Source organism: Zootoca vivipara, chromosome 13 (assembly GCF_965207765.1).
Source record: "Zootoca vivipara chromosome 13, rZooViv2.hap1.1, whole genome shotgun sequence".
NCBI classification, from domain to species: Eukaryota; Metazoa; Chordata; class Lepidosauria; order Squamata; family Lacertidae; genus Zootoca; species Zootoca vivipara.
The window spans coordinates 7,804,210-7,825,151 of NC_142596.1; the positions used below are offsets into that span (position 1 = coordinate 7,804,210).

The window sequence follows — 20,942 nt, forward strand, 5'->3', positions numbered from 1 at the left end:
GCGAATCATAGAACTGTAGAGCTGGAAGAGACCCAGCCCCCTGCAATGCAGGAATCTACTTTGTGCTTTGCTTGTAGGACGGCCCCGGTTTCAGTGTGCAGTTAAAAGGAGCAAGTAATTAAAAAAAGCTGATGCTAGTCCTCTGGAGGTACAACATCAGAGCAGGAAATGGTTTATTATTTAGTTTATACCACCTGCCATCTAGCTGCCATCTAGACATTTCTGTCTTGGGCACCAAAATGGCGTGGGGCATCTGTGCCTATCTGTAACCGAATGTGTGCCCAGGTCCAGTGTGTGTGTCTGCCACTCACTCACAAATGGTCTCTCTCTCCCCCACCTACCAGTGTTCTTAAACACATAAGAAAAGAGTCCCGCAAGATGAGACTTGAAGTCTACCTAGTCCAGGAGTGGGGAAAGGATGTGACTATCCAGATTTTGCTGGACACCGTGATGTTTTTGGTACAGCCACTGATCATGGATGATGGAAGTGGCCCTGAGACCTGCGGGTATAGGGGGGGCATATAAATTCAATTAAAAATATATATTGTGAGGGCCACATGTGCCCACCCACCTTGTTTAATATCCTGTTTTCAACAGTAGCTACACAGATGTTCTGGGAAACCCACAAGTAAAGCCTCAATTCGGGTTGGGCGACCTGTGACCCTCCAGTTTGGAGCCCAACAATATCCAGAGCAACCAGCACTCACGAGGTACACTGCTTCTGGACATGGAGGTTCCATTTACCTATCGTTGCTAATAGCCCCCATACCATGGAGCTTGTTGCAATGGATATGATAAACCAAGGGTGGGAAGCCTGTGGTCCAGCCAGATTATGTTTTAGATTTCGTGTGTTGTACATTTTTATTTTTGTAAGCTGCTTTGATTTTATATATATATATATATATATATATATATATTTGTATATATATATACAAATTCCCACCATCCTTGCTGGGCAGAACTGAGAGGAGGTGAGGTCGAAGAACTGGAGGGCTGGAGTTACCGCATCCCTTCTGTAAGTGAATTATGCATTAGGAGGATAAATAATTTCTTTTGTCCTGAGTCATCCTGCCAGCCAATTTTACTGGGCGATGCTGTATTCTAATATTATGAGCAGAAATTAATCTCTGCTCAATCTTTTCCCTTCATCTAATTATTTAAAAAAAACTCATGCTCCTCACCTCCAGAAGCAATTCCTACTATCTTCAATGGCTCTTACTTCCAGGTAAGTGTGCATCGGTATGTCACCCTTACCCATTATTTCTTGTAAAGCAGAAACAAGGCAACCTTTGGCCCTGCAAAGTTTTAAGTGTCAGATCAAGGCCATTTTATTTCCGGATGCCTTGACACCACTGAATGCTGCTTTGTTCTTTTTATTTTCTGATGTTTAAGCATGTGTTTTGAATTTCGTGCGTTCCGGGTTGGATTTTACTTTTCGTAAACTGCTTTGAGATGCAGGCGGAAAGGGAAGTGCGTGCCTAAATTCTTCAAATAAACATGGGGTAGCCAATGTAGTACCTTACAGGTGTTGATTGACTCTCAACTCCTTTTGGCCCCAGCTGGCATAACCAATGGCCAGGGATGATGGAAACGGTAGTTGTTGGCACCTGTGTGCCTCGAGAGACAATGGAGTGCACCTCCAGGGGTGAAGCCAAACCATTAGAGAATCACAGCACCTGCCGTGGCTGCAGAGACTGGCAAATCATAACTGCTGCCTCCTATGTTGTTTTTGCTGCAGTAGCAGTGCAAAAGGGACTTCTCCAGGGCACAAGCCTGGGCAGTGTGTCTGGAGGTCCTGGACTGCTCAGACAACAAGACCACCCCCTTTGGCATTCCTGATGTGGTCCAAAGGAAAGCAGAGCAATACGTTTGGCACCAGCTTGGCTGCAGCAGGTGCCAGAAGGAAGCACATAAGACGCCATCCAGCCATTTTAGGGACTCCCCTATGGATTTCTGTAGGGTTTACTCCTTAGCCGTTTCTTCTCCTGAAGACGTTCCACAAGGCAGCAGGTATGGATTCTCCCCCCCCCCCCGAGCTTATTCCCTAAGCCTTTCTCACAAATGAATATACAGTGGAACCTTGGTTCTCGAACTTAATCCGTTCCGGAAATCTGTTCAACTTCCAAAATGTTTGAAAACCAAGGCGCGGCCTCTGATTGGCACAGGCACCCTGGAAACAATAGCCTACAGCTGCATTGGACGGGTGTTCGGGAGCTGATTTGTTTGTCGACTAAGCCGTTCGGGAACCAAGGTACCACTGTAGTTGCAAGACGGCAGAGGTTTAGGGTTCTAGATGGGCTACCTTCCTAGGTGAATGAGCCCCACCTGCTCCCTCACTTCCCTCTACAGAAACCACCTTCTCGACTGTTGGACCCAGTCTTGGTCTCGTCTGCTCAATCTGCCGGAGCCTGTCTTTGCGTGCATTCCCCTGCGTGGGAATGGTACTGCAACAATACCTAGACACTCCAACCCCTGTCTTCCCGCTCCCCCAAAGCTAAACTCAAATCTCTCAAAGGATTTAGCCTTTCCTTGCAGGAAAGGTTCTCCAACTCTGCATTCCCAGCAGGCAACAGCTGCCCCCATTTGCTCAAAGTTCTTCCTAGATACTGTAGACAGATTGCCACTGAGCTCTGGAAGGGAAGATGGGAAACTGTCTTATCTAGAGTCGGACCCTTGGTCCATCTAGTTCCGTGTTGTCTGGCAATGGATCTCCATGGTTTCAGGCAGCAGACACTCCCAGTCTTACTTGGGGGTGTCTGAAACTGAACCTGGGACCTGGTCCACAAAACAGATGCTCCACCGATCAGCTCCACTGGTACTACAGCCCTTTCTCTCTAGGCAGGCAGCCAGGACCTGTCACGACTCAGCAGCCTCCCCGCTGCTATGTGGGGGATGAGGGAAAGCTGCGTTTGGAAGCCTGTCATAGCTCTTATAAAGAAAACAAACAGGTAGGTCCATTTCTGAAATGAATCATTTCTTGGATTGGCAGAGAGGCTGGTGGTAGCACAGACTTCCTCTCTTCCTGACTCTGCAAGAAGGAGTTCCTAAGCATTTAATTGCAGAGGGGATTTTTCTCACTTCCACAGAAGCTACCCTGCAATATGGCTCTGTTACAATGAGGGGGTTCACCAGTTAAAGGAAGCTTAGGCAACTCATGGACAATCTGAATATGATGTACAGGTAAATGTAGGAGTGCAGCAGCCCATGATAGAACCCTTGGCATCTCCCCAAGAAGGGACAAAAAAATATAGCAGGTGCATTGCTACACCCAGATGTGCACACTGTCACACTGAATGCCTTTGTGTGTATGTAAAATATGAGGTGCCAGTACACATAACTGGGTAAATTGCAAAATGGATCCTGTACCCCTTACGTGCCCCTCTTCTCTTTTGAGTGTGTGGTGATTGTTGAATTTAAAAGTTGATGATAAAAATAAACAATGCATATTAACAATCAAAGTTTAATGTTTTGTAGATGATTTGCCGTACTTTGAGTTTTAATGAATTTTCTAAACAATTAAAGCATACCAAAATTAGGGTTTTGTCCTGGCTCCTGCCCAAAACAGAACAGAAGCAGCATTTACGCATAAGTCACTGGCCACTGGAAATCTGGCTGATCTCCCCCACTCAGTTTTTCCCACTTCATTTCCTACCAGGGGAATTTGTCTGTTTTAGTTTCTCTGACTTTCTCATTTTTCCAATGTTAAGTTTAGCTCTCCGTATTTCTACTTCAGTTTATGAATTTCTTAAATTTTCATGAGGATTTTTTAAATCAGCATGACTGTACAAATTTCTCCTAATATACAGTGGTGCCTCGCTTAACGAATGCCCTGCTTAACGAAATTTCCGCTTAACAAAAGGATTTTTCGAGTGGAGGTTGCCTCGCTAGATGAATTCATTTTACGAAAAATTCATCTAGCGAATCGCGGTTTCCCATAGGAATGCATTGAAATTCAATTAATGCGTTCCTATGGGCAAAAAAAAAAAATTCAAAAAAATTTCAATGCATTCCTATGGGATTCACTAGACGAATTTTTCGTTATAAGAAAAGACCCGTGGAACGAATTAAATTCGTCTAGCGAGGCACCACTGTACATGCTTTTTCATTTAGTTTTGCTAGTTGTACATCTTTGCAAAGCAATTTTTTCTACTAACCACTTAAATCCCCCCCGCAAAATATATGCATTTTCATGCACACTTTACTCAAGTATATACATTTTTTGTACCCATTACTTGCCTGCGTTACAAAATGAGGAGATGTGTGCATTTTGAAAGATGGCTGCATTTCGGCCTGCATATTATTTTGAAAAGTGTGAATTACCGGTATGTAGCTTTGCTTTTAAGTGCAAACTGAATCCATTTTCTCCCCCATCCTTCCTTGCCCCACATTTTAAAGTCTTTCCGGCTTTATTATTTATTCATCTGGTTTATTTATATCCCCATTTCCTTCCACCATGGAACTCAAGGTGGCATAAAATGAGTTCCCAGGGAGTCTCCCATCCGGGCACTGACCAGAACCAGATCTGCTTAGCTTCAGCAAAGGTGGCAATGCATCTTGTGCCTCCAGATGGGGGCAGGGGCAGGGGAATAGGTAAATGAATAAATATGTAGGATTCCCAGGATTCCCACTTCTACACTCAGTGCCATGTGTACGTCATCCTTCCAGCTGTTATAGGAATATAGAATAAATGTTTATCATTGCACAAGGTAAACACACATACATAAATAAATTTATAAACTACATGTCTAAAATAGTACAGGAGAGCAATCCAAAAGACTCTAAATACTGTTATATCCTCTGCCTCCTTAATCCCTCTTGTCTGAGAACAATCAGGGGAAGTTCCTGAAAGGATTCCTCTCCTATATCTATTATTATTATTATTATTATTATTATTATTATTATTATTATTATTATTATTATTATTATTATTACCCCACCCATCTGGCTGGGTTTCCCCCACCACTCTGGGCGACTTCCAGCAAATACCAAAATACATTAAAATATCACAGATTAAAAACTTCCCTAAACAGGGCTGCCTTTAGGTGTTTTCTAAATGTCAGGAAGTTGTTGATCTCCTTGACCTCTGATGGGAGAGCGTTCCACAGGGCGGGTGCCACTACCGAAAAGGCCCTCTGCCTGGTTCCCCGTAGCTTTGCTTCTTGCAGTGAGGGAACCGCCAGAAGACCCTCGGCGCTGGACCTCAGTGTCCGGGCAGAACGATGGGGGTGGAGAAGCTCCTTCAGGTATACAGGACCGAGGCCATTTAGGGCTTTAAAGGTCAGCACCAACACTTTGAATTGTGCTCAGAAATGTACTGGGAGCCTCCTTTCTATCTATGAACCTCCTTTGCATTAATTGTCATTATTTGCCCAGATGCTATGCATTGAGGGATCCTGATTGTCTTATCAAATGCTAATGTTTTGTGTAAACTGTGTCTGGAACGATGTGAAACTTGCTAAATCACACCTTGGCCTGCCTGAGCCACAGCAACCCCACCTTACGTGTGATGTAATTTCTGACTGTTTGTAGAGGGGATGTCCTCCACGCCAAAATGCAAACCCTTAAAAGAGATGTTTCTTCTTGGTTCTGGGTTTCTCTTGCCTCCTTGCTAGGAGGGGAGGGAACTTTGTTGCAACAGAAAAATAAAGATCTGCCTTGCATTCACTGCATCCTGCCTCCATCCATTCATCTCTGACTGATCATGGACTTAGGGGACTCAGTCCCTTGGGGATGTAGGCAGCAAAAGCCAACCACCCGTTTTTCTACATTCATGTGGAATTGTGAGAAAGCACGATTGCATCCCTTTCCAGCAGATTTCTTAATTGCAACTGGACTGTCAAGTTAACAGAGGATGGCTTGTTTTCCACACGTTTCAAGTGGACGTATAAAGCCTTAAACGGCTCAGGACCGCAATACCTCAAGGAGCGCCTTGTTCCATATGAACTTGGCTGGACCCGAGATCATCTTTTGAGGCCCTCTTTCGTGTGCCTCCTCCTCGAGAGGTCTGGAGGGTGGCAACATGAGAACGGGGCCTTCTCTGCAGTGGCTCCCCGTCTGTGGAATGCTCTCCCCAGGGAAGTTCGCCTGGCGCCTTCATTATACACCATTGGACACCAGGCAAAAACGTTCCTTTTGAACCAGGCATTTGATTGATCCATTTTACATCCTTATGCCCTTTTAAAATGTGTGGGGTTTTTTTGTGGGGAGGCGCTGCTGTTTTTAGTTTTATTAGGTATTTCGTGGCTTTATATCTTGATTTTATTCTGTGAACCGCCCCGAGACTCCCGGGTATAAGGCAGTATATAAATTCAATAACAACAACGACAACAACAACAACAACAACAGATGCTTAGGCAAAAGCGCGAGCCCGCCCCCTCCCGTTTTCCTCCTTTGTGTGAGACACGCAGCAAGGTCTGGGGTGGGGAGGTAGTAGGGGCACTGCCTGCCAGTGCCAGGCTGATAAATGGGAGGTAGCACTGACTGCAGACTCCTCGGATGGGTGGCGCGCGTCTGGTGGCGCCCCCGCCTGCGCGCCCCCGGGCGCCTGGCTGCCTGGCTGCCTGACTCTTCCCCGGCATCCCTCTCTCCCTCCGAACCTTTTCGTCTCGCTGCGAAGCATCACATGACAGCATCCCAGAGCTGCACTGAGCATGGGCAAAAGCATTGGGGCCACAGCGCTCCTCTATGAGAGCGACAAAGCCAGCAGCAGCAGCAGCAGCCGCCGGCCGACGAGCCTTTTGTTTTCTGCCCTGCTGTATCCCCGCTCTCTCTAGCGCGCGCGCAATTTTTGCCTGGCTCCTTGTGCAGCAGAAGCAGCTGGCCATTGATCTCCCGTCCAGGTTTATCATCTTCCGCTGCACCGTGCCCGTCTTCCTGCCACCGGCAGCCTCGTGAGCCCCCCGGTCCCCCTCTCGCCAGGCCTTCCGTAGCGGTGGAGGCAGGTGCGGTAAGTATGATGGGGAACGGGGCGCGCGGGGGACGGACGTTTGCATGGATTTTCCCTTTGCGGGTACCGAGGCCGAGAGAGGCAGAAGAGAAGCCAGGAGGCGAGGACCCCGAACTCCAGCTGTGCTGCATGCCCCCTTGCCAATCCAGAGGTTGCGGCAGTTGATCTCTAGTCGGGTTGGGAGCAAGATCTGAGCCAAGGATTGTGCCTGTTTGACTGCTGCGCATTTGTGCACGTACATACATCGAGCAAATCCGGCTGGGTTGATCAGGGCCTTTACTCTTCCTCCCCACCCTCCCTCCCTGTGTGTTTTGCTGGAGACTTGAGCTTCAGAGATTTCTGCTGGAGTCTAGAGCTAGGGATTTCTGCAGTCCCCCGCCTGCCCCATGGAAAAGCCCAGAGTGACAAATAAACCAGGCCAAGACTCAAGAGCCCAAGGCTTCCATGACAGTCAACAGGTGGCTTCTCTGATAGGCCTGCTCTCACTTCTCCGCATGCATGGGCCCTGTCTGTCCAGAGCTGGGATGCACAGCTCAAAATCACTTGGAGGGCCACTTTGACTTTTTAAAATAAAATTAACGTATGATGACTACACTGCTATGGTAACCACAGAAAATGAGGTTTTGGAAAATTCGGACTTGGTTTTTTTCTTCTTCGCACCAGGGTGGTACAACACCCCCCCCCCCAATTTGGCAAATTAGCTGCCTCATGCCACACCGGTTTTGGGAGCCACAAAAGGGGAACAAAATGGTTAAGTTACTTGATTTATTTTTATTGTGTTTTTTCTGCCAGAGACAGAGCTGCTTGTGGGATTTTCTGACTCAGGTGCTGAAATAACTTGATCAGCCTTGGGTAGGCACCTTGAGTTTGGACGAAGGGAGGTTCTGCCTCATGTAATGAAGTCTCTCAGGCTGTGCTGTTTTCATTCATTCTAGTTAAGACCCCCTTTCCTTCTCTATTTGTGGTCCATAGCAGTCTGCCTCTGTGCACTGCCACAAGCTTCCCCAAACCTCTCTCTCTGCTTACCATTGTTTCATTTCTGAGCTTCCTTACATGCTCTCCAACTCCCCCATTGCTCAGGACATGTTAAAAATCATAGTGAAAATGTTTCTGATCATGTGCAGAGTATATTTATCTTGCTCCTGTGGATCCACTGGAGCTACCCACCACTATCCTACTAGGATTAGGAAGTAACAATATTATTTCTATTCATAATTCAGCCTTTGTAGTCTAAAAAGAAACTAGCAACTACATGGAAACATTTTTTAAATCCGAAACTAATTGGTGTGAGTTTTAATTGTGTTTGAGTGTTGTCAAGATCACTAACACGTTTTAGCACCTGAATCCCCTTTGGATGTGGATACTTTTGGGATATGGAGGAATTGTCTGCCATTGTCAGCTTTTTGCTTACCACTGTCAATGGACCTTAAACTGGAGTAGTCAAATATATAAAACCAGAAGCAGGAAACCATTTTTCTGTTGAGGGCCACTTTCCCTTGAGGCTAATCTGTCAGGGGCCACATGCTTGAGGTGGGCAGGGCCAAAGCCAGCAGCAGAGACAGAAACAGGAATGGGGAGACACCTGCCTTGTTTGCATTTCAATGTGAACTTCCCAAATTTGCACTTCCCAAACCAATGCTGTGAACTGAAGCAGCTCTCCTGTGAAATTTGCCCGGTGCCTAATTTTGCAGTGCGGGTATCCAGCCTAAAACTGCTTACAAACATGTGCATATTAGTGATACACAAGAGTGCATTATTAATATGGCAGAAGGTGCTTGCAAAATGCTTATGTTAGACAATCCTTATTATATTATATATCCTTATTATTATATATAATTTCACACAACAACAAGAATAACAATACACATGAATTTTCATGCAGATGTTGAGTTGTACCCAAGGTAGCGCTGTGTTAAAGTCACTTAGTGGTATACTTCTTGCATTGGCAGAATGTTATTGCACAAGGGAAAATGCAATTCCCCTTCTGAAGGTAGCTTTGCAACAGGTTGCGCAACTGGAACCAATAAATGTGCAATAAGCGTCCGCCAGGGCAACTGTTGCATGGATGCTTTTGCGCAGCCTTTGAACTCTGTCATCTGCCAGCACATGGGATCTTGTGCTAGTAGGCAGAGAACACTGGACATACAGGCAGTGTTAGACAGTGTTGAATATGCCCCCCTCTTTTAATTGCAAGGGGGCAAAGCAAATTTAAGACCAGAAAAATGAGAAATTGAGAACCAAAAGTGAGCATGTGCACCCTTTTCTTTCCCTCTTGCCATCCACTTCACAACCACCACCTGCTTCCGATTTTTCTCCCCACCCAACCAACAACCAGCTTGCCAGAGGTCTGAACTGATCACCTGCAACTTGAGCTATTGCAGTTAGGCCAAGGCCCACATGAGACCATAAGGATTCACTTTGCCCACCCCTGTATTAAATACACAATCAGACTAGTGTATCCTTAACCCCCCCCCCGAAAAAGCAGGGGTCATAGTTGCTGTTTCACTCTTTATTCTCTGTGCTGTTTTTTTGTGATAAAAGGCACCAGTTGGAAGCTGCTATTTACCTGGAAGGGAAAGTGCATTTGCACCAGTAGATGATTCCCTCCTGCAGCAAATAGCAAATTTGGGAAGGGTGGGCAAGAGATTTTCATGGGGAAAACAGCATGTGTGTGTGTGTGTGTGTGTGTGTGTGTGTGTGTGTGTGTGTGTGTGAAAATGATTAATTCCCTCTCATACTGAGCCATGGTCCTGATTCCATTTGGGGCAGGAAAATCATGACTGCTTTTTCTTCTTCTTTTTCATCTTAAAGATTAAAGGTACACGAATGCATTTAGCATATTGCTTAGTTTGACCCTAAAGCTGTTCTGTTGTGCAATGTTCCTTTGACCTCTTTGGCTTCTGCAGAGGTGGCCCTGTGAGGCTGTATTCTGGGAGAGGAAAGGACATGCCTGGCTTTCAAAAGGGCAGGCAAAATATTCTCGGTTCCTCTTATACTAGTAAACACTTATGCTTCGCCACTCTTTCATCACCACAGAAGAGGACAACTGAGGATACAGATCTGCATAAAATCTGCATTTGCATTGCTAAGATGCAATGGAGATAAGATGCAAATTCAGAAACGATTGCTATAATCTGAATAGAATTGCAATGCATTTTGCCATGGCGGCTGAAGAATGTGGCCAGGTGACCCTGGTTATGTCCGCTGAATCTGCACTAATTTTGATGGGCAACTTCAAGGTCCCTCCTGCTCTCCCTTCTTACGATTCTTTCTCTTTAAAGAACATCTGGCCTGGGAAGCCCTTCAAACAATGGACGCCTTCTAATAGAGGACTGCCCCCTCTAAAGTAGGACATGTGGCCATCCTTACGCATGCACCTGAAGTTACTGGGAAGTTATTGCTCAGACTCCCAGTCTGTGTTGAAGAGGCTGAGAGCTGATCCCCCAAATTCTCCCAGAATGCTTAAACTCTCCCACCAGGTCCTGTTGCACAACCTGCCCCATATGTTTCTCTCTGCCCCATATGTTTCTCTCTGCACATTACGGAAGAGCTGATTCACACATTCGTGTCTGTCAATAACAGATCGGTGATGATTCACAGCTCCCCGCCTCCTTTGTAAGGTTAGGATTGCCTCTTCCTTCCCACTAGCAGAGAGACCTTTTGAAATCCCCCCCCCCGACCCCCATCTTCCCATCTGTTTCTTTTCCAGCAGCTTGATTGGCAGACGTTAGCAGCTGATGAAATGTTTGATCTCCATTCCCTGGAAAGCATTACCTGCTGCTTTCCCCACATTATGCTGCTCTTAAAAGACACAAGAAGAGGCCTCTGGTCAATTGGGGTCCCTAACTGCACCCCTGGTGCTGCCTCTCCAATTAGACACTGTGGCAAAGGAAGGATCAGAAAACCAACACTGGTGGTGATGGGGGACGGGGGCGGAGGGACAGTGTACAAAGGCACTGCGGAGCCCTGGAGATGGGCCTGCCAGGTGGGAATTGATGAATTGCTTGATTCCAGGTCCTCTCCATTTCTCATTTTTCCAATGTTCAGTTGAATTCTCCACATTTCCACATCATTTTGCAACCTTCCCTTTTAAGGGTTTGTATGGAAGTGAGAGCTGGACCATGAAGAAGGCTGATCGCCAAATAATTGATGCTTTTGAATTATGGTGCTGGAGGAGACTCTTGAGAGTCCCATGGACTGCAAGAAGATCAAACCTATCCATTCTGAAGGAAATCAGCCCTGACTGCTCACTGGAAGGACAGATCCTGAAGCTGAGGCCCAAATAATTTGGCCACCTCATGAGAAGGGAAGACTCCCTGGAAAAGACCCTGATGTTGGGAAAGATGGAGGGCACTAGGAGAAGGGGACGACAGAGGCCGAGATGGTTGGACAGTGTTCTCAAAGCTACCAACATGAGTTTGACCAAACTGCGGGAAGCAGTGCAAGACAGGAGTGCCTGGTGTGTTCTGGTCCATGGGGTCACGAAGAGTCGGACACACTAAACGACTAAACAAGAACAACAACAATGAAAGTTCTTCAGCATGTCAGTGCATTTCCAACATGCACCGTTTTTGTATGCAGTTTTGCCTAATAGACACATTTTTGCAGAGAAATTTCTCCCAATATAATGCTCTTTTCTCTGATATATGCATTTTAATGCAAACTTTATATGCATGTCTGTTCACACAGCTTGGCTGAAGGGCTGCATTGCAAAATCTGGATAAGTGTGGATTTTGAAGGATGGCTGTGTTTAGGTCACTGCAGATGGTGACAGCAGTCACGAAATTAAAAGATGCCTGCTTCTTGGGAGAAAAGCAATGATAAACCTAGACAGCATCTTAAAAAGCAGAGACATCACATTGCCTACAAAGGTCCGTATAGTTAAAGCTATGGTTTTCCCAGTAGTGATGTATGGAAGTGAGAGCTGGACCATAAAGAAGGCTGATCGCCGAAGAATTGATGCTTTTGAATTATGGTGCTGGAGGAGACTCTTGAGAGTCCCATGGACTGCAAGAAGATCAAACCTATCCATTCTGAAGGAAATCAGCCCTGAGTGCTCACTGGAAGGACAGATCCTGAAGCTGAGGCTCCAATACTTTGGCCACCTCATGAGAAGAGAAGAATCCCTGGAAAAGACCCTGATGTTGGGAAAGATTGAGGGCACTAGGAGAAGGGGACGACAGAGGACGAGATGGTTGGACAGTGTTTTCGAAGCTACGAACATGAGTTTGACCAAACTGCGGGAGGCAGTGCAAGACAGGAGTGCCTGGCGTGCTATGGTCCATGGGGTCACGAAGAGTTGGACACGACTAAACGACTAAACAACAACGTGTTTAGGTTTGCATATTATTTCAGGAAGTGTGAATTAGGTATGTTTCCCTTTGAATGTGAACTGCATTGAATTGCCCTCCCAATCCCTATTCCCAGGTTCCCACAGGCATTGCCAAGTCTCCAGTATCCCAAAACCTGTGATTTATAGAATTTAGAACGCATGTTCATAATTATTATATGTTCATTCCTTTTATGCACATAAAGAATCTTGGAATTGTGAGGTACCTTAGAAGTCATCTTAGTCCAATCCCCAGCTTAGTGCAGGGTCTGCTGTGCTGAATGCAGAAGCCCATGCAAGATGGACAAAAGGCAGGTCTGGGATTCTGGAATCAGCACTCCAGGGCACGGCTAGAGATGCTAGTTCAGAGTTCAGTGCCTAGGGTTCAGGACCATGGACAGCAATCCCACAGCTGAGACAGACAGAACAAGGTGCCTCAGCACTGGCCTGGAGCAACTGAAAGGTCATATGGTCCAACCATCTGCTTGGCAGATGGGCACCCAGCCTCTGCTGAAATACCTCCAGGAAAGGATATCCCACCACCTCCTGGGACTGCCTGTTCCACTGTCAAACAACCCTTACCATTAGGCGGTTTCTCCTCATGTTTACACAAAATGTACTTCCCTACAATCTCTACTTGTTCATTCTAGTCCTGGCCTCTGAAGCAACAGATAAAAAAATCTGCTCCACATCTTGCAGCCCTTCAGATATTTTTAAACAGCTATCATTCATGCCTGTCTTTAATCTTCCCCAAGCAAAACATACCCACCTCTTTCAACTTTTCCTCATACGACATGATTTCTAGACCTCTCACCACGGCGGTGGTTGCCTTTCTCTGGACATGCTTCAGATTGTCAACATCTTTCTTAAAACGCAGGACCCAGAACTGGATATAGAACTCTAGAAGCAGCCTGGTCAGTGCAGATTACAGAAGTGCAAGATGATTGTCATTTAAGGAAACCAGACAGATTTGATGGTGAAGAGGCGGGAGTATGTTCGAGTAGTTGCTCCATTGGGGAAGTGTATAATTCCCTGTCCAGGATTGAGTTTAGGGGAAATTGGTTCTGCTGTCATGTAGAAGTTATCTGTGCACAGTACTGATTGGCTAGCACTTGGGTCATCAAAAACCCAGCAGTAGCTCCTTTACAGCACTTCTGCTGAAGTAGAGGATATCTCAAAGGATAAATGCTGGCTAAGAGACAAAACTACAAATTACAAAGTCCCCGATTGAATCTAATTATCCTATCTCTTTTTAACCTCTTCTCCCTGTAGCGAAATGTTCTCTTTTGGGCCACTGAACCAGCACATCATGGCCCCCATACCTAATTCTTCTTTTTATGCTGACTCAAATATCAGGTTCAAGGCCTTTTCCTTCATTGTCCCCTCTGACTGGCCTTCAGTGAAACTTTTTCCGTTTCACTAAATTGTTGCATTTTTAATATTACTGTATGTACCACGTCTGTTTGAGCAAAAATACAACAGTAACAGCAACCATACAAATGGATGAAACAGACAAGCTTTCTCCCGACTTTGTCAGTTTTAACCAGATCCCCAAGAGGGCAAATAGGCAGCATTTCCTCCAGCCTTGTCAGTTTTGTTAGAAAATTGTGGGGTAATGCAAAAAGGTGGATTTCACATGCTCAGCCTGTCACCAGCATGGTAGGAACACATCCTAATCCATTTGCAGGGCAGACTGGGCCAATATCCATGCTAGGCTAGGGAAGGAATGTCTTCTCTACAGGCTGGAGAACATGTGATGGCATTTGAAAGTGGAAAAAGATTAACTTGTGCACTGTTCTAATGCACATTAACTAAAGCAAGGGAAGATTGCTGAGCAAATGTTTATGAAGTGGCTAAAAAGTGCCTGCGAATTTGGCTTTTATGCTTGTTGAGCCATGAACTTATTGTTGTAAGTGCAACAGGAATATTAATGGCCTTTCTCCGAAGGGAGTTGGTAAGGATTAGAGAGAATTACAGTGACTGTAAAGCACTTTGCATGATACAAAGTGCCGAAGGAAGCATGGCTGGCCCATTAGGCAGAATGAAGGTCATGAAAGGACAGCAAATGGTTGGTCACCATGCTTACCATTGTGTTTTTACTGCCAGAGAGAAGGGGTTTTCTGCCTCTGGTGCCAAAATAGCTTGACTAGCTTTGAGTACTATGCACATTGACTTGGGTGTGAAAGAAAGGGTTAACTGATGTGGTTGTTTATTATATAACAATGAGGATAATGACAGTGAAGCCACATTAGAGATGGTTGAATCCAAAAATTTCGGTTTCACTCAATTTCTCATTTTTCCTGTCTTAAATTTGATTCTACACATTTGTAGATTATTATCTCTTTAAAGTCCTCGTGAAAATACACCAGCACTTTATTGTGAATTTTTCCCTTATACACAAATGTTGGTATGCAATTCTGCCTAAAATATGTGTTTTTGCAACTCCCTTTCCCCTAATCTAATACATTTCCATCTGTTTTTTATTATATGCATTTCTATGCACGCTTGACCCTAGTATTATGCATTTTTTAACACATTGCTTGGCTGAACATCTGAACTCGGACATGGGAAAGAGGAATGAGAGATGCTGTTGTTGCTGCTGTTGTGCAAATATTAAAGAACGAGAGTTTTTCAGTTGCACCTTGTTTCAGGAGGTGCAAATTAATGAAGTTTGCCTTTAAATGTGAACGGAACTGAATTCCTCCTCCATCCCTGGGCCATGTTCAGCTTGTTTCAGACTCATGATCACTTGTGTGACTGATAAGTTTCTGCAGGCAAATAAGCAAGTAAACAAATAAATAAAACTCGAGTCCAGGTGGTAGAGCATCAGGATGCGCACCCGTGGGACAACATTTTAAAGGTGTTTTAAATGCTGGATGCTGAGTGCAATAAACCATCGTCCAGGGGCTGAGCAGTGAGAAGAAGGATCGCCTTGGTGATCTTATGCCAAACCCCAAAGAAACATCATATTCTGTCTGTATTGAAAGGCTGGCAGTGCCACCAATGCTGCTGTGATGATGGAATCATTTTGTAGCTTCAGCCACTGTGGATGTGTCAATGCACCCGAGTATCTTTAAAGCAGGTGTGTGTGTGTGTGTGGGGAAACCTCAGACCCAAGGGCCAAATGTGTCTCCGTTTGGTCCTCAGGACTCCCCACACATGCCACTGGCCCCCTGCCCCTCTCTACTGCTTCTGCCAGGTTGGAATGTATCCTTGAACTGTGATCCTTCTTACTGGGATGGAAGACGGAGATATCAGTGGGGTGGGGGACTAGAAACCTCTGACTTTGTGTGGTGGGCAATATTAAAACTGCTACCACATTCCCAAAGCTACACATGGTTCGTTATGGTTTCAGATTGGATGGGGGGACTGTGGGTTGAGTATTAATAATAATAATAATAATAATAAATAAATAAATAAATAAATAAATAAATAAATAATTTATTATTTATACCCCGCCCATCTGGCCGGGTTCCCGCGGCCACTCTGGGCGGCTTCCAACAAAACATTAAAATACAGAAATCCATCAAACATTAAAAGCTTCCCTAAACAGGGCTGCCTTGAGATGCCTTCTAAAGGTCTGGTAATTGTTGTTTTCTTTGACCTCTGGTGGGAGGGCATTCCACAGGGTGGGTGCCACTACCGAGAAGGCCCTCTGCCTGGTTCCCTGCAACTTGGCTTCTCGTAGCGAGGGAACCGCCAGAAGGCCTTCGGCGCTGGACCTCAGTGTCCGGGCAGAACGATGGGGGTGGAGACGCTCCTTCAGGTATACTGGACCGAGGCCGTTTAGGGCTTTAAAGGTCAACACCAACACTTTGAATTGTGCTCGGAAATGTACTGGGAGCCAATGTAGGTCTTTCAGGACCGGTGTTATGTGGTCTCGGTGGCCGCTCCCAGTCACCAGTCTAGCTGCCGCATTCTGGGTTAGTTGTAGTTTCCGGGTCACCTTCAAAGGTAGCCCCACGTAGAGCGCATTGCAGTAGTCCAAGCGAGAGATAACTAGAGCATGCACCACTCTGGCTAGACAGTCTGCAGGCAGGTAGGGACTCAGCCTGCGTTCCAGATGGAGCTGATAGACAGCTGCCCTGGACACAGAATTAACCTGCACCTCCATGGACAGCTGTGAGTCCAAAATGACTCCAAGGCTGTGCACCTGTTCCTTCAGGGGCACAGTTACCCCATTCAGGACCAGGGAGTCCTCCACACCTGTCCACCTCCTGTCCCCCACAAACAGTACTTCTGTCTTGTCAGGATTCAATCTCAATCTGTTAGCCGCCATGCATCCTCCAACCGCCTCCAGACACTCACACAGGACCTTCACCACCTTCACTGGTTCTGATTTGAAAGAGAGGTAGAGATTCCTGCATTGCAGGGGGTTGAACTAGATGACCCTCGGGACCCCTTCCAACTCCACAGTTCTCTGACTTTGCCATAAGAGACACCCAATGTTTTGCCCACTTTTGGCTCTGGCTCTGGCTCAGGGACAGCCAATGTGGTCTTCCTGTTTAATTAATATTTATTAAACTTATTAGTTGCTTGTCACCCGAAGGTCTCCAAGTGAATTACAGCAAAGAAAAATATGCAGGGCATAAGATCATGGAGGGGAAAGGAGGGAATCATATAATACACCAATATTTCATATAACATAACATTCATGGAAAACAAAAGTAGCATACGAGCCATATAAATAATAGCAAATGACATAATCAAAGAATAAACAAAGCAATACTCGGACTACTATTTAGCAAACAAACAAAACCTCAGCCAACCCCCCTTCTCCAAAATAATTCACATCGAACAAACAATTTGCCCCCTTTAATCTCCCCACCCCACCTAGAAGTCTGGAGTCAAGGCCAGCTGTTGTGAATCAGTGGTGGGTGGGTCCAGCGTCTTCCCCCTTCATGGGGGAGCAGTAGCAAAGCAAAGTGGGAAGGCTGTTACAAAAGTTTTACCTGCGCTGCAGTTACCCCGGCTCCTGCTCCTCACTTGTCGCTGTTGTTTGCTGGATCCCTGATGATGGGCCATGTTGGCAGGGGCAAGATGCAAGTTGTGGTCCAACAGCATGTGGAGGGCCCCAACTTCTGTGGCTGACCTGGGTGGGGACGGGGCAGGGCAGCTGTGAGATCAGGGCTGTGGGGGTCCACCAGTGAGGGCACTGACTGTGCCTGGGCAGCCCTGACCTCACCCTGCCTAGGCAAGCGGCAGCAAGGCTTGGTATCAGGAGAGCGGTGCTGCCCCAACACACAAGTTGCTAGGGTAACTAACAATTTACTGCCCTTCCGTGACACTCAAGATCAGCTGCCTGAGGGCAGCCATCTGTCTCTGCCTAATGGCAGGGCTGGCCCTTGCATGAGAAAGCCTTCCATGGCACACCCCTTAGGCCAGGGGTCCCCAAACTTACCCGGCTTTGGGCCGGATGCCCACCGTGCCGATTGCGTGGTGGGCCAGAGGGTGGGGGAGCGCATGGCTGTGCGCGCCCATGCGCATGCGCAAATGCGATTTCTGGCACACTCCCGACCTGGAAAGTGCCAGAAATAGCTTGTGTGCATGTGCAGAAGCCTCCTCCGACCCGGAAGTACACTGGAAATGATGCTTGCGCGTGTGCGCAAGCTATTTCCGTCACTTTTCCGGGTCGGAAGTTGGCACGCCGCACCGTGCCGGTGAGAGCGGGTGGCGGGGGTCCCCGGGGACCGCATAAAAGAGCCTTGGGGGCCATATGTGGCCCCCGGGCCGTAGTCTGGGGACCCCTGCCTTAGGCATTTCCAGCTTGCTTCTGATAAGGATAACCGGCAGAGGACAGCGTAGAGCACAAATCCACACACCTGAAAAGGGCTAGGCATCAAAGCCTCGTTGTTAATGCTGCAAAAATGGTTGTGCACTTGAGATCAAGGTGTGTGTGTGTGTGTGTGTGTGTGTGTGTGCGCATGCCAATTTTTATTGCAGCAGGAGCTTTGGGCTGTATGCATGAGCCACTCCTGGGTTGGCAGCCATGGAAGAATGCGACCGTACATCCTGGAAGTAGGAGACCTCATAGGTCCCCCCCTGCCTTGCATTCTGTATTTACTATAGGTTCCAATGTAAACACCAAAAATGTATTGGATTCCCCCTTTTCAGTTCTCCAACGGCCAATGAGGAGGCCTCTGCACGGCACTGACGTCAGCCCCATCGCTCTCAGCCTTTCTCGAGGACAGTGACTTGGTTGCCAGGGCGACGGAAGAACATACTCCCCAGGCTGACTCTCCTGGCTTGACATCGAGGCCGTAACACCGCCTGGATGTCTGTCTCGCAGCTCCCAGGCTGGCTGGTGGCATGGAGAGGAGAGGCCTAGCCCTGCGGAAGGAGTGCCTGTGAACCACAAAGCAAATGGTAAGCAGGATGAGGCTCACAGGATGGGTTTGCGGTGGTTGCGGGGGGGTCGAGCAACTGTTGGACCATGGATGCCAAAGCTGACTTTGCTTGGGAAGGGATGTTCTGCGTGTGTGTTGGAGGAGAAGAGCAAGGAGTGAAGGTTGACTGGTTAAATTGCAAAAATAAGAAATGGATTGGAGGTTTGACAGTGGGTTCCATACACGCCGTACATTGAAAGAACATGGCTTCCCCCAGAGGATCCTGGGAACTGAAGTTTGTTCAGGGTTCTGGGGATTGTAAACTACGGTTTCCAGGATTCTTTGGGGAAAGAAAGGTGCTTTATAAGTGTGTAGTGTGTATACACCCTGTGAAACAAAGGTGAGTTATTAAGTGGGAAAATGAAATGCAGAATTGGGGGGCCAGGAGCAGTATTTTATTCATTGTATTTATATCCCACCTTTTCCTCCAAAAAGGGATCACATCATGGTTTTGCTTTAATCTGAACAGTCACCACCTTAGTTTAATGCTTATTTGTTTCTTTTATTTTTATTTCAAACCATGTGCAAACCTCTTAATGAGTTTTAAAAACCTCTTAAGCGCATGTTTGTATGTGTGTTTGTGTGTCTGCATTTATCTGCAAGCCTTAGGGTCCCCTCTTGTCAGGTAGTGCTGACTTTCTGGGTGCCTAAGTGACTCCAGTCATGCCTGAAACATTGGAAATGGAGTGAATGGGTGGGACTTGCAATGAAATGCTGCAGTGTAACCCGATCCCTCCATCCTAGGTGTCGGTATGGCCAATCCACACCAAGCAGTCAAAGAATTCTTATACCATTTCAGCAGTCATGGCTTTCCCCAAAGAATTCTGGGAGCTGTAGTTTGTTAAGGATGCTGGTAACTGTAGTTCTCTGAGAGGTCTCCTAACAACTCTTAGCACCCCTATCCAACTACAGTTTCCAGGATTCTTTGGGGGAAGCTGTAACTGTTAAAGTGGTAGAAGACTTAATTATATATATATATGTATATGTATGTATGTATGTATATATATATATATATATATATATATATATATATATATATATTCCCACTTACAACTTTGCACCAAATACAGCATGTGTACATATAGTATATGACTTCCCTTCCATCCTTTTCCTTGTTCCTTTGCTTTTCTACTATTCCACGTAATCCACATATTTTTAATCATCCAATTTGTCATCTATTAAATACTCTTATCTATTTCAACTCTGCTGGATTTACTCAAGACCCGCTAACCCAGTACTTTTTTTCTAAAAAATGTTTAGAGGTACTCTAATTTTCCTACTCCTATTGAAATACTGCCCCTCAATGAGGCCATACTTAGATTCACAAAATGTTTAGGGGTATGCATACCCCTGCGTCCCCCCAGAAAAAAGCACTGTGCTAATTTATGTGTTTGTCTATACCGGTTCTTAAAATATTCAATAAGCATTATCCATTCCTCCTTATACAGTGGAACTTCGGTTTTTGAACGTCTCGGCTGCCGAATGTTTCGGAAGCCAAATGCCGAAAACCCGGAAGTGAATGCTTCTATTTTCGAAGTAGAATGGCTTCCGAGGCATTTTCCCCATTGAACTTGCAGACAGCCCTTTGATCCTCAGTTTTCAAACATTTCAGAAGTCAAACAGACTTCCGGAACAGATTACATTTGAAAACCAAGGTTCCACTGTATTCCTTATCTTCGTTTTCGCTTATCCTGTTCGCCAGACCAGCCAGTTCAGCATATTAAAACATTTTACACTGCCATTCTTCCTGAGTGGGGACTATACATGTTCTCCACCTTTGTGCCAATAAGGTTCTAGCTGCGGCAGTGGTGTATAGTAATAAACTCTTTTGTTTTTTTGGGACCGCTGTTGCTACCAACCCCAAGAGGAAAATATCAAGTGTTTGGGGGAAAGTTTTTTAAAGTATCTTTTTTTAATTCACCATATAAAGTTTCCCAATATTCCTTAATTACTTTGCAGGACCACGACATGTGAATAAAAGATCCCTCAGTTTCATTACACTTCCAACTGTATACCTTTCCCTTTTTTTAGACATAGTCGCCAATCTGGTGGGTGTCGAATACCATCTGTGGGTCAGTTTCATCATGTTTTCTTTTATTGCATAACATGCCGTAAAATTCATATTTATTTTCCACAACTTTCCCCATAATCCATTGTCAGGAGGGACTCCATACAGAGAGCCACCCCCTGTCATCCTGACTAGCTCCTCAGCACGAGCAGCGAGTCAGGAGAAAGGAATGAGGAAGTGAGCAGGGTGGAGAGAGGGCTCTGGCAGGCATCG

At 46.0% G+C, this 20,942-nt stretch overlaps 1 protein-coding gene across 1 annotated transcript in view; it reads left to right on the top strand.

Moving 5' to 3' along the window:
• Window positions 1-6,447: 6,447 nt before the first annotated feature.
• The window catches only part of PARP6 (poly(ADP-ribose) polymerase family member 6), a 50,533-nt gene continuing 36,038 nt past the window's right edge, over window positions 6,448-20,942 (top strand). The window contains exons 1-2 of the mRNA XM_088656715.1: window positions 6,448-6,946; window positions 18,390-18,641. Of these exons, the coding sequence (XP_088512841.1) occupies window positions 18,639-18,641 (3 nt within the window). The 5' untranslated portion in view covers window positions 6,448-6,946; window positions 18,390-18,638. The remainder of the gene's footprint in view (window positions 6,947-18,389; window positions 18,642-20,942) is intronic.